General features: G+C 43.7%; 1 protein-coding gene across 2 annotated transcripts in view; it reads right to left on the bottom strand.

Annotated features, from left to right (window-relative positions):
• Positions 1 to 14,791, bottom strand: part of VAT1L (vesicle amine transport 1 like) — a 52,116-nt gene extending 37,325 nt beyond the window's left edge. Inside the window, exons 1-3 of one of the 2 annotated variants that reach the window (XM_081871956.1) lie at positions 14,318 to 14,791; positions 4,510 to 4,639; positions 539 to 754 (exon numbers count right to left, since the gene is read on the bottom strand). In XM_081871956.1, coding sequence (XP_081728082.1) covers positions 539 to 754; positions 4,510 to 4,639; positions 14,318 to 14,541 — 570 coding nt within the window. In that variant the 5' untranslated portion in view covers positions 14,542 to 14,791. Of the gene's footprint in view, positions 1 to 538; positions 755 to 4,509; positions 4,640 to 4,719; positions 5,160 to 14,317 lie in introns of those variants that run through there. The other variant, XM_081871957.1, reaches the window with a different exon arrangement.
• Positions 14,792 to 17,756: the final 2,965 nt, after the last annotated feature.

The raw sequence follows: 17,756 nt of genomic DNA, 5'->3' as shown, positions 1-17,756 counted from the left end.
TTATTTTTTTTTAACATTCAACAAGAATAAAACAGAGCTCCTCTGTACTGTACTGAGCTGTAATAAGATTATAAATTCCAGTCCTTTACTGCAATGGGTCATTCATCTTAAACACAATTATTTGGGGCTAAAGAGATTTTGTGCTAAAATGATTTTTATCCTTGTTAGGGCCAGTTGTAGCCTGCATGGTCAGGATTTTGGCAGACAGTGATGATGGGCCCCCAGAGCTTGCAATCTTCTTTTCCAAATACATTCCAAATCTTTCAGGTTGGTTATTTCTTTTAGTGATGGGGTGGGGGCAGTGGTTGTCAGATACAGAAGAGGCAAGCCTCCAACCCCTGGCTGTTGAGTTGAGATTGAGTTGAGGGGATCCTGACTCAAGATCTCTCTCCTTCTGGGGAGTGAATCGTCAGAGTTTAAGGAAACACTCCAGCAAGGCAAAAAACAAACCACTCAGAGGGGGCTGAGGTTGGACTGAAATTTGACACACAGGTTGAAAGTTATAATTCCTTTTAGGACAAAAGTTAAGCCAACTTACCACACCGCCGCCTGCAGAGTGAACCAGAACCGACATGCCTTCTCGTAAGTTGGCGACTTCAAAGAGCATCATGTATGCAGTTACAAAGTTCATAGGAAAAGCAGCAGCTTCAGAAAAGCTCATATCGTCTGGGATTTTGTACACAAATTCAAGAGGTGTGCACACAACTTCTGCCCAGGCATTGTAGTTGACAAAGGCCATGACTCTGTCTCCAATCTGTAGACATTTTGGGGGGAAACACACATTCGGGGTTACAGCTTTCAGGATGTCCCTGGCAACATGGCTACAGAGGAATGGAAAGCACAACAGGGAACTTTTTATGTCATTGCAGGCAGGCACAATTGTTCCCAGTGGGGAACAGTTCACACATTTACCTACCAGCCATTGAGTGTATGCCTAGCATATAAGGATCAAATGACACACATGTTGCCAAAACAGTGGTCTGGGATAAGAAATATGATTCAAGGCTTTTAATTCTTGCCTCAAATATCAATTTGTGCCCATAAAGACTTTCCCTCTGTGGATTTCCTATAGTGCCTACCCATTTCCCACTAAAAATAGAAAGAAGGCTTGAAATAAACATCTACCGTAGTTAACAGACTATGCTGAAGTGTGTACTTGCTATGCCCATAAAATTTTATTTGGTTTGCAGATGTGCCCAGGGCCTAAAATGTTGGTGACTCCTTGGACAGTGTTAAACAACAGCCTCCAACACTGCTATTTCAATCAATATAGAACCCGCTGCAACTAATTTAAAGTAAAAATATACATGTTGGAAGATGCCTGTCTCATATCATTATGTTTCTCTATAGCTCTTATTCAATCAGGTCAGGGGGGTTTCTTATAACTTGCCTTTAAAAAAAAAGGACAGGCAAATTGGAACTGCACAGCTCCTTTGTAGATAATGAATTATCTCAAAATCCCGCCAATCCCTAAAGCTTAGGAAAGTTGCAATAGAGGAGAGCAGCAAATTATCCTACTGACCTCAATGAACAGATTTTTTTCATCTTCTCTGATCACTGCTAGTGTTATATCAGTGCATATTTTCAAGTTCTTAGCGACATTTTTGGACTTTGCTGGAATTATCTTGAAATTATCACAAGTGTATATGTGTGTATTTTTTAGTATAGATTGTATTTTTACTGCAAACTTTATATCATTGCCTTCTCATTCCTACAACCAACTTTATCATTTCCTTTTGACAGATTCTAAAATAGGAAAGCAATTCATATTACTCTTCTGGCTGAAATTCAATTATAAACAAAGAGATACTACACCAGAAGAAAAGGTTGGTGGTGGAGAGGGACTTATTTCAAATATGATGCAGTAGAAATCTTTTTTTAAAAAATGGAAATTGTTATTCTATATATCATGTTCAGCATGTTATGTTGAAGTCCATAAGAATAAAGGTAATTTATTCGGTAATGTTCTCTGCAGGTTTTGCTATAGATAATCTTCATATTGGTGCTCAAATATTTTTCAAAAGGAACATGCTGTTTTAGAGGACCCTAGAAGCTACTGAAATCCCGCCTCAAGAGTTCAGCTTGAACGTGAGGACAAAAAGTGTGTAGGGGGGGTTAGAAGCAAACCTACAGGCCTTGCCCACGATGTCACTGCCTGTCTGATTCCCTTCCCTCTTCACTCCTGAACTTCATGTGCTAGGCACAAAAATCTGATGGCTTGTTAACTCCACTGACATACACACTCAGAAACCTCTCCATGATCACGAACCCTACAAGTGATAGGGAACCCAACTAAAAACTTTGCCTGTGAGGGGGCTTTGCCCTGCCAGACTTAAAGTTGTACTATGAAGCCGCAGCTTTTTGCTGGCTAAAAGACTGGCTACTTCTCGAAGACACTGACGTGTTGGACTTGGAAGGTTTTAACAATGCTTTTGGTTGGCATGCATACTTATGGTATGATAAAGTTAAGATCAATAAGGCCTTTAAGAACCATATTGTCAGGAAAGCAGTGTTTAATGTCTGGACAAAATACAAAGACTTACTGGAAAATAAAACTCCAAGGTGGCTCTCACCTCTGGAGGCTAAGGCCCTAAAAAGACCCAATATGGAGGCCAAATGGCCAAAATATTGGGAAATATTAGAAAAAGATGGAGACAATTGGAAATTGCAGAGTTTAGAGAAAATGAAGGATAAGGTGCGAGACTGGTTACATTATGCTCAGATTAAAGAAGTTTTTAAAAATGATAAAAAGTTAGGGTTCCAGGTGGAGAAATCGAAGTTAGAAACTGAATTGTTAGAACCAAAGACTAAGGTATTATCTAGAATGTATAACTTGCTGTTAAAATGGAATACACAAGACGAAATGGTTAAATCGGCTATGATAAAATGGGCACAGGACATTGGGCATAATATCATGTTTGAGGACTGGGAAAGGTTGTGGACCACTGGGCTGAACTTCACCGCATGTAATGCTCTGAAGGAAAATGTAATGAAAATGATATATAGATGGTACATGACCCCAGTTAAACTTGCCAAAATATACCATTCGTCTGATAATAAATGTTGGAAATGTAAAGAAAACGAAGGAACATTCTTTCACCTCTGGTGGACATGCCCTAAGGTGAAGGTCTTCTGGGAAATGATATATAATGAGCTGAAAAAGGTATTTAAGTATACCTTCACTAAGAAACCAGAGGCCTTCCTTCTGGGTATTGTCGGCCAGAAGGTGTTAAAGAAGGACCGAACATTCTTTATGTATGCAACAACGGCAGCAAGGATACTCATCGCAAAAAAATGGAAAACTCAAGATCTACCCACGCTGGAAGAGTGGCAGATGCAACTGATGGACTATATGCAACTGGCCGAGATGACTGGCAGAATCCGTGACCTGGGAGAAGAGAAGATGGAGGAAGACTGGGAGAAATTCAAGAAGTATTTACAAAAACATTGTAATTTGGTTGAATGTTAAGAAGGATGCTAGATTATAAAAAATTGGCCACCACTAAATTAGATTTGAAATTTGATGATAAGTGAGACTAAAGAAAATATAAAACTTTTTGGAAGAAGTGTTAGATTATATTTGAATGTGTGGACGTGAGATTGTAAACAAGTTGATAATTTGTTTGGAAAAAACTTTTAACGATGTAAATGGGAGCGGGAGACGCGAGGGAGTCCAAAGAAGTCACGAAATTATGTCCGTGATAGAAGTAAGATTGTTTATTATTTGTGCATTTATATTTAAAAACTTTAATAAATATTTATAAAAAAAAAAAAATAAATAAAAACTTTGCCTGTGATTGGTTACTGGGTCAGGTATTTTGCCTGTGATCAGGAACCCGATAATGAAAGAAGTCCCCTTCAGAACTTCAGGGTATGCAGTACCAGATTTAGGTGGGGCAGGCAGTTCCCCACACAGGGCACTGAGCTGAGGGGACACAAATTAGTGCACTTGAGAGCATGTGCAGAATGGGAGGCAATGGTGCTGCCATTTTTGCTATATCAGCTACAGAAGCAATGACACTCACACCCTGAACATCAGAAATAGAATAAGTGAGGCCTATAACAAAAGGCTGCAGTGTCCAGTCCCCTCCTCAGTCCCCTCCCTTCAGGAAAGTTTATTCCATCCCCCCACCCCCAGTTTGTCTAGAATTGCCACAAATAGTCAATCAGCATTCTGTAGCCACCGAGCACACTTAGTCCTCATCTGGATATTTTTTATTTACCTCAGTGATTTTGCACACCTCCAAGTGTAATCATACCTCCCTCTTGTCTGTAGGTGGTGCCATTTTGGCTACATCACCTGAACGTCAAAAATAACAATGATATCATCATATGGGTCATTTTGATTTTCAATGTCTTTATCAACAATCCCTATCGTTGAATGTGAATTTTTCACTTCTGTGGCATACTAAATTGAAGTTTTCCTTGAGCTACCCACCACAACTAATATGTGATCATATCTAATAAATACATTGCCACCATCCCAATCAGATATACATATGAGATTACCTCATAGCCTTTCACATTGTCACCCAGAGCTTCTACAATCCCAGAGCATTCAAATCCAGGCACAAGTGGAGTTTTGGGTGGATTGTCAATGTTCCCCTGCCGAACCATCAGGTCAATAAAATTTAACCCACTGTGAATAAAAGAAACAAGTAATGAGGATGTGTATCACAGTACAGTAAACAAAGGAGACAAAATGTAGGTGAGACTTACGTAATCTGGTGTCCTCTAGATGTCATGGACTAGTCCCATAAATTATGCCATCAAAACAAAACAATGACCATAACAGCCACAGGAGGCTTTGGCAGCACACTAGTAACAAAACAACATTGTCTCACTCAAGTAAAAATCCTGGGAGAAAAGGTAAGTCATTACCTGGTGCCAAAAAAATGTCAGTGAAGGTGCCAGGCAGCCCTCACTAGAGAGAGGATTCCACAGATGGGGAGCCACAACTAAATATGCCCCCTCTTCTGTCATCACCCTCCAAGCGTCCCTCAGAGGGCCACCTGGAGAAGGCCTCTTAGAAAGCGCTAAGGGTCTAGATAGGTTTATATGCATAACACATGAAATGGAGTTTAGAGAAGTCTTTTCCACGTTTCAACATCAATAGCATAGCCATCTCCTTCTGAATCTCGGGAATTGCATTACCCACCAACTGGTCACAGACAAACTGATGACACAGGTACAGGTGACACAATGCCAGAATTCTCTTGATATATTTAATATTGTCTTCTGCAAATAGATTACCAGTATGTAGGATATACAGAGCATATTTGAAAAGCATAACTGACCTAATCCAGATGGGTATTCACTTTCTGCGTAAAGTCTGTGCAGCAATTTGACATGTCTTCTTATGAATTATTTGTACTTCACTGTTTGCATTTGTAAAGTCTTTCAAAGCTGTATTAAGAGACCATGCACAACCCATATTTGAAAAGCACATTTTAGAAGGGGAAAGGCCATATTATGTAATTCCAGCAACCACACTGACCTACAGAAAGCCATCTCTTATCCAAACATTGAGGTAGACACAGGATGGAAGTGAAAACTGAACTGAGCATCCACAGCAAAAGACATGCCCATCAGGATTAAACGAAAAGCTTAAATCTTGATGCACGCTGGATTTCTCTTGAAAATCAGCTAGGGGTGGATATGACTTGGGAGAAATGGTCTCACAGACCTAATTGGGACCCCTGGTGGGCCTTTACACAACATCCCCCAGGGATGTTGCATAACATCCTACATGAGTTCTGAAGAACTCAAAAGTTTGCTAAATACTTTGCAATATTTGAAATGGCCCTAATAAAGGTTTTGTTTTTCTGTGGATCCCACCATGGACCAACAAAGATACCTATTATAGGTTCATACCCATTGAGTTTCCCTTTCCTAGGGTGACCGGGTGAAAAAGAGAAGTTTTTGCAGCTTTGATAAATAGTTTTAAGCTACACCTTTTGAAACTCCCTCTTGCACACAATAATTAAAGGTGTACAAGCCCAGTGCTCCTTCTCTCCTGTCCATTCTAGACATTTTCAGCTGGTGCTGAAGACTGAACCAAAACTGTCCATGTGTTGGAAGAGTTTTTCCTCAACTTGAAAATGTCCTCACTGCATCTCTGGTAAACATGACTAACAGTGCAATCCCATACATTCAGAAGCAAGCCACGCTGACTTCATTGAGACTTACTGCTAAATAAGTGTGGCTAGGATGCAGCCTAGACAAAGCAAAATGGGATTAACTATATAAACCTTTTTTCTTGACTGGTTCTGCTGTAGGCAGACTCTGCTACAAGAAAATTTACACAGCAGAGTGTTCATACTGACATGAAAAATGTTTCACTGTATTCCCAACACTAAGAAAAACCCTTGAGACAGGGCATTTCCTTCTCTTTGTGTCCCCTCTGAATATCAGAAAATAATTAATGCTGTTTAAAGATAGAAACATGTTTACACGTTGCCTCTCTGTAGAGGTGCCAGAGAAACTAACCATTACATTGCCTTTGAAGTCTCCTAACGGACTTGGATGTAATCTCAGAGAACAGCTCCAAACAAAGAATGTGATAACAACACGTTAGTGGAACTAGATTGTTTTGGTTACTACTAGAAATTGGGGCCCCTCCCAATCCAAGGCGGATTCAAGTGTATAAGGGAGACACAGAACTCTCACTGCCTTACAGCACTCCCTCTAGTAGCAAACTCAGGTGATGAGTGCCAAAACTAGGCCACTGAGAAACAGGGGTGTGCGCATGTGTATCAGCTGCTTAGGATAAGCCTAAATTTTGCAGACCTACAAAATCCCTAAGGGGCAATCTCTACCCCAAACCAGTCCAATGAGGACTGAGTCACAGAATGCTGAGTCGTTTGGAAAAGGAAAAATAGAAGAGGGTGGGAATGTGTTACTGGACTAGGCAGCTGGAATCAGGAATGGGGGCATATCTGAGTGAAGTGGAGGCGCGGGGGGGGGGGGGATGGACTTGCATCCACTGCCCATATCTTCAACCTTAGCTGTACCCATGAACAGGGACTACATGCATACAAGTGGACATAATCACAGTTCACACATTCATTGAACATGGAATTGCTGTGTGAACAGGGCTTGTGAAGGATCAAAAAGCCCTGTTTTCAGACTTCGATACTTCTCCCTGTATTTCTTGCGCACCACATTTCAAATTTCTGTGTGGAGGTAAACACTAATTTTGATATCCCTTGTGAGCACCTGTGCAAGTCTTCTGCTTTCCTGTACACCTCTAAGCCAGGGGTAGAGAAACTGAAGCCCACCAGGTGATCCTGGACTACAACTGCCATAAATCAATGCACATTGGCAGAGTGGGAATTACACCCTGATGGAAATGATAGTACAAAACATATGGAGGTCATGAGGTTGGGGAGAGCTGCATTACACCATGCTAACTCCTATAATATCACATCCTTCATGTGGGGATAAAGAGTTCTTGCACCGATTGTTCATATGCAAAGCAGTGTTCTGGGAACATTGAGCCAGGGATGTCTGAGTGGAAGCTAACACAGACATTAAAGACAGAAAGGGCCTGACCCAGAAAAAAACTGAATGAAAAGCTGCATGAATACAAGACAACATTCATGAGGAGATCTAGGTCATTGGAAACATCAATGGAAATGAGTGCCTAATTTAATTATTGCTCCTGATTGCAAGTTGAGCACTGATTGGCTCTCTGACCCAGTCTCCAATTCTGCATCTATCAGATATACCCTGCCTTTTTATATGTTCAGGGCAACATACAAGCTATAATAAAAGTCACAATGAAGCCCTAAAACCAGATGATATCCCTCTGCCTACTGTGACATTGATAGCACCAAATCTTATTAAGACTAGAAACTCCATATTTGTATAAGTGGAAGATTAATCAACTAAGTGCTTTGTGATTTATGAGTAATGGCAACTGGTAAGGCTGAAAGTTTTGGTTCTGGTGTACTGATGTAGGCTGCTCCCAGACTTTGAAAATCCCTCCCTAGAGAAGTTAGATGGGCTCCCTTCTTGGTGTCCTTCCACCAGCAGGTGAAGAACACCTTCATATTCCAGCTGCTTTTAATGAAAGGCCTGGGGCTATGCTGTTTTTATTGTAATTATCTGTATGGGTTTGTTTTTTTTAAATCTCTTATATTTATATATAGTTTTAATTCTGTAAATGTTTGTTTTGAAAGACCCGCCCCCCCCCAATGTTTTTAGCTATTCCTATTCTATCTGTAAACTGCTATGAGTCCCTGTTAGGGAAAAAGGAGAGGTATAAATAAATATATACAACTACTGCTGCTGCTACTACTACTAATGATACTGACTCTGCTGTGTATAACTGTCCAGAAACCACTTTGCTTTTGTGTTATTTCTTATAACATCTTGGGCACATCCAATAAGCCAAAAGGTAGGAGTTGCAGTTATAAGCACACTTATTTGTGAGTTAGCCCCACTGAGGAAGAACTTACTTCCAAGTAAACATGCATAGGTTCCAAATGAATGGACTTGTCAGCATCCTTGTTACTTGTTTAGAAAAGGGAAGGGAGAGAGGAAAGTGATGCATGTAATATGCTTGAATCCCAGAGGTTGAAAAGAGCTAAAAATAACCTCATCCAGTTTCCTGCTGCAAGAAATGACTACGAACTCGTCTCTTCAAACATCACACCAAATCACGCCACAAGCTAAGAACAGGCACATCACAGAAAATTACTATACAACTGATATAGTAATTTGTACAGTGGAACTTTGGTTCTCAAAACCCAGAAGTAATTGTTCTGATTTTCAAACGTTTTTTGGAAGCCGGACGTCTGAGGCAGCTGTTGGCTATTGTTTTTGGGGCGCCTGCACCAATCAGAAGCCACACCTTGGTTTTTGAACATTTTGGAAGTCAAACAGACTCCTGGAACGGATTATGTTTGAGAACCAAGGTACCACTGTATAGCTATATATTCAAGAAAGAACCGTGCATTTTCAGATATCATGGGGTAAGGGAGGAATATCAATTTTTTTTAAAAAAAAACAACAACAACCAGCAGCATTCTGCTATGTAAAACAACCTGCATGTAGGAAAGTAGCAGAGGTGGTAGATGGGCAACTCTGACCTTTCAGCCTGCAATGCCAGGTGCATTTTGGAAGGGAGCCTTTTACAAGTGATGATTTAAAACAACAACCTCCTCTGCACGGGTACAGTCCTTTCTACTACTTCACGACATTCTCTCCATGTCCTCATTCTCTCCATTTGTAGATCAAGCCTTAGTCACAAGTAAATTGGATCTGGGAGTTAGCATTGCTGAACCACTGAGAATACATCAGTAACTACAGTAGACTTACACTACTTTTAAAAAAATCATCATTCTTCCTCAACATGAAACTTGGAAAATTTAGGATTGTCATTTATGTATCACTCGAAAATAAAGTAAGAATTTATATTCATAGATGTGCATTATGGAATAATTAATTACTATAATAGAAATTAAAGCCTTGATTTTCCCAGTAGTGATGTATGGAAGTGAGAGCTGGACCATAAAGAAGGCTGATCACTGAAGAATTGATGCTTTTGAATTATGGTGCTGGAGGAGACTCTTGAGAGTGCCATGGACTGCAAGAAAATCAAACCTATCCATTCTTAAGGAAATCAGCCCTGAGTGCTCACTGGAAGGACAGATCCTGAAGCTGAGGCTCCAATACTTTGGCCACCTCATGAGAAGAGAAGACTCCCTGGAAAAGATCCTGATGTTGGGAAAGATGGAGGGCACAAGGAGAAGGGGATGGCAGAGGACGAGATGGTTGGACAGTGTTCTCGAAGCTACTAACATGAGTTTGACCAAACTGCGGGAGGCAGTGGAAGACAGGAGTGCCTGGTGTGCTCTGGTCCATGGGGTCACGAAGAGTCGGACACAACTAAGCGACTAAACAACAACATAATAGAAATACAATAAATTTCACTGTAATGGCCAGGAGCACAGGAAGCTGCTTCATACTGAGCCAGGCCTTTGCTTCACCTGGCTCAATGTTGTCTACACTCACTGGCAGTGGGTGTCCAGGATTTGAGACAGGGCTATGTCCCAGCCCTAACTGGAGATGTCAGGGATTAAACCAGAGACTTTCTGCCTGCAAGACAGATGCTACACTACTGAGCTACTGCCCTTTCCATGTGATCTAAGTGTCTACAAAGTTTTCTGTCCACACTCTAACTGTTGAGGGCTGCCTTGGAGATGAAAGTTTTCCCTTGTTAGGGTTCTTTTCTTTTAACCATACCTGGACTGGATAGCCCTTCAAACAGAGGAGTCCCTCAAAAAGAGAGCTGTCCTCTGTCAGTCCTTCAGAGAAGACTATCCTCTGTAGGTCACGAGGCCACCTTAGCACCAAGGCAGCCAGCGACAATTTGTGATACACAATTAAACTCCTGCCCTAAGACAATCTAACTTGATCAATCTAGCTTGGTTTGAATGTTGCAAACCAAACAGAACTGAGTGGGTTTTTGAGAGAGAAAGCAACACTCACTGGATCCCACTCTGCACCTGACCCTTGGCAAAACAAACCAACTCACCCTCCAGATTACATCAGCTGATTCTAAAATAAGCATCTTAGCGTTCACCTTGACATTTTCTTCCCAGAAAATGCCAGGGCATTTGCGTAGTGAGAGCAGAGCACAGCTGTTTACATGACAAAACTCTCCTTCCCTGGCATGTATGCCCAGAAGTCCTAACTTCTATGGATTTTGCTTGCAAAGAACTTGAGAAATAGCATCCTGTATTGATTTTCTTTTTAAAATGTGGAGTTATATTGAAAAAGAGGCTGATGCTTCCACCATGGGTAGAGTGACTGTTCCTCATAGAGACGCACTAGGAAACAAGCCAGGGACAGGGAAACCTACTCCCTTTGGCCGCCAAAATATTTACATGGACTAAAGGAATGAAAGTCCATGCTACTCACACACTGACAGTGAATATTTCCTTCAAAGGTCAAGCTGGAGGTGTGAGCTCTCTCACCCACTTGAATTTCACTATGGCCTAGAGCAGGGGTGAGGAACCTCAGCCAATCAGGGTCTGCAAGTCTATCCCCCCCCCCAACCACACCCACCCACCCACCTGCAAATCATAGGAACCAACTCTTAGGGATAAAATATTTGAGGGGGCTGGGGGCCCCAAAGTTGATGGATTTTGCCATTCAAATGGTCTTGTGATGGATTACATGGAGTGGGGCTTACCTGCCCCCTCCCAATATTGTATTCAGGTTGGCTGCAAATGTTACTGGTGATACCAGCTGATGGGCAAGTCTTCCTTGGAAAGCCTACCCTGCACGGATCCCTTCAAGCTACAAAAAGGATGGGCATGGAGTCGGCTTTCCAAATAACCAGGTTTGCTTGTTTTCGCTGTGTGTGCAGTGAAAGCCAGCTGACCCCCCCCCCCCATCGGCCAGAGCTGATGTCTAAAATGAAAATTGTGATATCTGGGTTTGAGAACTAAATATAATACTTTTTAGTATTTTTAGAAAGTGGAATAGTTTGGTGTTACCTCTGAGTGCATGTTTTGAGTAATTTTCTACATATAGCCGCCAGATGAAGAACTGGAAGTTCTCTTTTACTCTCACTCTTTTTCTTTTCTATCTCTTTTCCTCTTTTAGGTTTGTGTTTTTATTTGGATTAACTACTTCTATCTTTGATATTCTAAAAAATATTGAGTATTTGATGTTAACTTTTGTATACCTTTTTTCAAACTTTCATAAAATCTATGGGTGGGAAAGAAACTACTGCCTTGTATTCAGAAGGTCAGGGATTAAATCCCTGGCATCTCCAGGTAGGGCTGGGAATGGCCTCTTGTTTGGAACCCTAAGGAGCCACTGCCAGTCACTGCAGGCAATTCTGAGCTAGATGGACCAACTTGATATAAAGCCATTTCCTATGTCCCTCCAGGACACAAAGGGGTATTAAGTGCCGTAGTCTTGCTGTGTATAGTGTGTTTCTGTGTGTTCCTCTATTCTGACTTGCTGGCTCCAATTCCTGGCTCACCTCTGACAGCTGCTAATGACTTAGCCTTGAGAAAAGGGCAGTGTACATGTAAGGACTGGCTTCAGAAAATGTGCATTTTCATGCAAAGTGCATGCTGTTCAGTCCCTGCTTCCTCCACCACAAGGTCATATAAAACTGTTATGGTGAATGCCTTTTTGCAGTTTAATGAACTGCAGACCAAATCAGATATACATCTAAGCACATCTGCACTTTACCTGCACTGTATATTGCTTGCCCTGGAATGCCTAAATTCATAGGCACAGTGAGGATCATCAGGCAAATCCTCATGCCTAATTGTATGATGTGTAAGGAAACCCCAGCCTCCCATCCCCTTCCAGGGAAAGCCAGCTTGGTTGGGGGGCAGCTTAGGGACAAGTGGGAGCAGGAAAACAACTCAATAGTATAAAGGCCATCATGGAAGTCTAGTCCCCTTCCATGAGGGGGGAATGAGGGGGGAAACATCAAAACGGAGGCCTAGCTCTTAGCGAGGTGGCCAATATGTGTCTAGGCTGCATCATTTTCAGGTCACATCCACACCATAAATTTATGGATGTCCTATTGATTTTGATGGAGTTGACTTTATCAAGTGAGTACACCTTAGATTGCAGTCTCAACTTATTTACAATACCTTCAAGTACCTAACTTTGTCCAAGAACGGGAGGGGCACTGACCTCCTGCCCCCCACCCCAGCTAGCTTGAATCTTACATCAAATTCATTCTAATATTTATTTCATTGTACATTTGTTTTATTACATTTGTACCACACCTTTCTTCCATCAAGGGACTCAGTATAGCATCACATGTGGTTCCCAGGTCTGCCATTCAGGCAATAACTAGGTCTAAACTTGCTTAGCTTCAGAAAGATGCCAATAGCCTACAGCCAGTAACTGCTAGAACGTATGGGTCCCCAGATGTTTCTAGAATGCAACTCCCATCATCCCTGACCATTGTCAATGGCTCAGCATGATGGGAATTGTAGAGCAATGATATTTCCGGTCCCTGGGGTGAAGAGCACTGGCCTAGAAGTTGAAATACCAGTCTCTACCATCAGCTTGCCCAAGCGTTGGACCACCTCAGCACAGTTGCTACACACACACAATGCAGGAAACTAGCAATAATGGCAAACACTGAGTTGCTTCCCCATGAGAAAATGTGTTAGGATTAGCAGGCAGCAGAGAAATGTAGAGATGAGAAAAGACTCAGCTGGGGGAAAAGGGGATTCATTCAGAGCGAAGGCAATGCTGGGTCACATTAACCAAATGCAATCAATGCATGGCTGACAGACAGAAAAAGAACTTCACACCATACAAGAAACCTAATAGGATGCTGAGGCGAGTAGTGTCTTGGAAACCAGCCAGTCTACTACTAAACTGCAGAGTCACAAACATGGGAGAAGAGGGAAGACTGACAGAAAAGAATCACAGAAGGCCCAAATGCTGTTTCCCAGCTCTTACCTCGACCTCATATCCATTTCAAAAGGCTGAAGCAATAGGAGCAGAAGAGCTTCCATTCAGCTGTACAGAATGAGGACCACCATAATGGAAAATTAAGGTGATCACCAGCACCATAATAATGGTAAATTAAGGTGGTTATCCTATGCACATTCTCCTGGAAGAAAGCCCCACTGAGCAGTTTTAGATCTGAGTAAATGCCTCAAAGGTTCGCCCTGTATGTAAACTGGCAATCTGATGCATTCTTACTTGGGAGTAAGACACACTGCACTTAAGCAGGACCTGCTTGTGGGTAAACATGCACATGATGGCACCCTTTATATTTGACACCAAGCCCCGACTGTACTGCTGGGTGCTGGGAAAATGTGCCTAGGACTGGCCTGTAACTTTGCAAAAGTGTCTTGGAGGGGTGAACATCCCCATATCCCATCCATTCATTCCCAAGGGCAAGCAAGATCTCTCTCCTGTCCACCCTCAAGCTGAAACGATAGGCTACCAAGGCACTTAAAAAAATGCTCGCCCAGTGAAACACGGATGCTATCATTAATGCAGAGAAGGGCTTCAGAATATGGATGGCAAGGAGTGGGGGGGGGGAAGGGGCTGGATGGGGGTCAGAGGCAGAACATCTTCTCATGCAGAAGGTCCCAGGTTCGGTGCCTGGCACCTCGATGTAGAACTGGGAAAAACTCTCTGCCTGGAACCTGGACAGCCCCTGCCAGTCAGTGTAGACGTTGCTGCTGAGCTTAGGGGTCTGACTCAGTTTCCTGTCTTCCTAGGAATATGCTTCTGGAGGGATGGGTGGGTGGGTGGGAAGGATGATGACGATGCTGATATAAGAGTAAGAATAAGAATAATACTGGACCAGGCTTTGACTCTGATCTTGAGTTCTCCTTCCTGAGGCTCCGGCATCACTTTTTTGGACACCCGCAGCTTGTTCAGTCCCCCGAAGGCAGAGAGCACCACGGCGCGCATCTCCTTCGCGTCCGCGCCTCTCGGGCTGCTGCTGCCGCCCCCGCCGCCTTCGGCTGCCTCCTTCTCGATCATCTGCTCCGTCTCCTCGGCTTTCTCGGCTCCTTCCTTGGCCATGGCGCTGCTCGGAGACGAGGAGGGGAAGGGGGAAGGAGGAAGGGCGGACGGATGGACGGAGGGAGAGATGCAGAAGAGCAAAAAGGCAGAGAGGGCGACCTTCCCTTCTCACTCCGGCAGCCTTTCCCTCTCCTGTTGAATGCGAGCGTGGGCTCTGCGTGAGTGTGTGCGTGTGAGCGCGCGCGCGTGTGCGCGCGGCGGGATGCTGAAAGATGTATGCAATGGCTGCAGCCGGCTGGAGGAGACAGCTCGGTCCTACCGCCAGCCTGACCATCGCCAAGCGAGTAGAGGCGCCGCCGCCGTATAAATAAATGAACGCTGCAAATAAATAAATAAATTAACCTTCCCGCCGTCCTTGGAAATTTATTCCCCGCGAACGAGCGTGGAGGTGACGAATGGGCAGGTGTGTAAGCTTATCGGGGCAGGGAGTTGCTCTCTTTTTGTTGTCAAGCTGCAAAGGGCCTATTGCTTTCTACTATACCACATTTGCTAAGGCTTCCGTAACTTTTATAGCTACGCAGAAGACGGGATTTTAACAGATGCAGTTTCTCTTTGCTCTGAATGACAAACTACTTCTGCTAAAAGTCGTCTGTAAATATGAAGAAAGTGGTGGTGGGTTTAAACAGAGGTTGGATAGGCCATCTGTCAGGGACTCATTAGCTGTGATGTCTGCATTTCAGGGGGTTGAACTAGATGACCTTCAGGGTCCCTAGTTGATTCTAGGTCAGAGATGAAGAATCTCAGCGCTGGGAGGTCAAGTGCAGCCCTCCACAGCTCTCCAACTGCTCCTCAGGACTCTTCCCACACCAAACCTCTTATTGGCTCTGCTCCACACCCGCTTCCAGTCTTTCTTTCTTTCTTTCTTTCTTTCTTTCTTTCTTTCTTTCTTTCTTTCTTTCTTTCTTTCTTTGTGACCAGGCTGGAATGTGTCCCTGAACTGTAATAATGCCTGCTTGGACAGAAAGAAAAATGTGTAGAAACTTCTGACCTTTGTCTAGCCTTCTGAGTGGTGGCAAGAGTCACATCCATTGCCCCACCCACCACTATCATGTGGCTCATGGAAGGTTTCCCAGCAGAGTATATGGCCTTCAAGCCAGAAAAAGGTTCTTCACCCCTTTACTAGGTTCTCTTAGCCAAGCCACTCCCTCTGAGACTCCCCGCCTACAACATGTGAATAATAATAGTGACCTACAACAATATGATGGGCTGTCAGCAATCATATGAGGCTGCCTGAAGTATTAGACCTGGAACAGCTGCACTGGCCTGTTTGTGAAAGTTGTTAGATGTTAAGTGACAGGGGGTGCTTTGGGTGGTGATCCCACACAGTGCCACACTCGGTAGAAGCTAGAGAGGCAGGTACTGGTGTGTATAGCCTACTGTACAGATGGCAGGTGCAGTGGTTAGAATGTAGGACTAAGACTTGGGAGACCAGCGTTCGAATCCCCACTCAGCCACAAAGCTCACTGGGTGACCTTGGGCCAGTCACTCCCTCTCAGCCTAAGCTGCCTCACAGGGTTGCTGAAATAGGGAGGAGAATTATGTATGCCACCTTGAGCTTCTTGAAGGAAAGGTGGGATATAAATACAATAGATAATTAAATAAAGGTAAAATTCACTTTCATTGTTTTGCTCACTTTTGTCTCTGGCCTTAAATACACTGGCATATGACACCCCCACCCCATATTGTCCAGAAAGAAATGCAGCCATCTTCTGCTCTAGAATGTAGGAACTGAACCAAAAGAGTTAAAAGTGCGAAGTTGATTGATCTAGGCAGCAGCATAGCTAGCCGATTGGGTGCCTGGGACTGCGTGCGCTCCCTGCAGCTGGGGGCGGGGCGAGCCAAGGTAGGGCGCACTGCGTGGAGCCTCTCTGCGAGAGCCAGTGTGGTGTAGTGGTTAAGAGCAGTGGACTCGTAATCTGGTGAACCGGGTTCGATTCCCCACTCCTCCACATGCAGCTGCTGGGTGACCTTCAGCTAGTCACACTTCTCTGAAGTCTCTCAGCCCCACTCACCTCACAGAGTGTTTATTGTGGGGGAGGAAGGGAAAGGAGAGTGTTAGCCGCTTTGAGACTCCTTAGGGCAGTGATAAAGCGGGATATCAAATCCAAACTCTTGTCTTCTTCTTCTCTGCAGCCTCCCCCTTAGTTGTAGGACAGCTGAGGCAGTGGGCAGACGCAATCCCTGAGCTGCTCAAAAAAGCAGCCTGCTGTTTGCAGTGAGTCTGCCCTCCCGCTCCCCCTCAGGAGAGACGTGTGGCTCAGGCACGCTGCAGGCCCTGTGGCGTGACACCCAGTGCCTCACATACCTATGCCTCTGGATTAGGCAGATTCATGGAGCAGAGGGCTGTCGAAGGCTACTAGCCACAAAGGCTGTGCTCTGCTTGCAAAGTTGGAGGCAGCAATGCTTCTGGTTTCTGGAAATCACTTGAGGGGAGAGTGCTCCTGCAGTGGCATAGGAAGGGGTGCGCGGTGGGTGCGGGAGTTACTTTTTTTCAAAAACACATATGTTTGCCATTTTGTCACCCCCCTCAGTGATGACACCCGGGGCTCTTCACACCCACCACATCTCCCTTCCTATGCCACTGAATCTAGGGCTGGCTAGCTTTTTTTTGGCTGGGGGCTGCATTTGCAGTTGGCCGAAAGTAAGTGCATACACACTCCACTCCTCCCTGCCTCCTCAGCTGATTCATGCTCCAAGGTCATGCAGTGAACTTCATAGCTGGGTTTGGATTTGAATTCAGGTCTCCAACAAAATAGCCATAGGAAAAAAATAAGAGAACAAAAGAAAGATGGAATCCTGACCCAATTAAGAGAATGTGAGAAAAAATTAATAACAAATCCCAGTGATGAACAGAACAAACAAACATCCAAATTGCTACAATTACAATATTCAATGCTAATTAACCAAGAAGTCGGGGGGGGGGGAGACACATTTGCACATGTGGCACTCCCTGCATTGCAGAGGGCTGGACTAGATGATCCTTGGAGTCCCTTCCATTCTATGATTCTGCAAATCATCCCTCAGCTCAGTCATGCCACAAATTGCAGGGAAATCACCTTGAAAGTAAATGTATGTATGATAACATGGACTGCAGTGGCTGGGAAAAGGGCACTCTGCACATGTGAAGAGACACACTCTCTTTTGGGTTGTTATTCCCAACAAGCCATCATTGAGCCTTCATTTTTTAAGAACAGTTTCTGTGGTTCAAATTAAGC

This window comes from Podarcis erhardii, assembly GCF_964252035.2.
Source record: "Podarcis erhardii genome assembly, chromosome: 7".
NCBI classification, from domain to species: Eukaryota; Metazoa; Chordata; class Lepidosauria; order Squamata; family Lacertidae; genus Podarcis; species Podarcis erhardii.
This window is presented reverse-complemented; position numbering and strand designations above follow the sequence as displayed.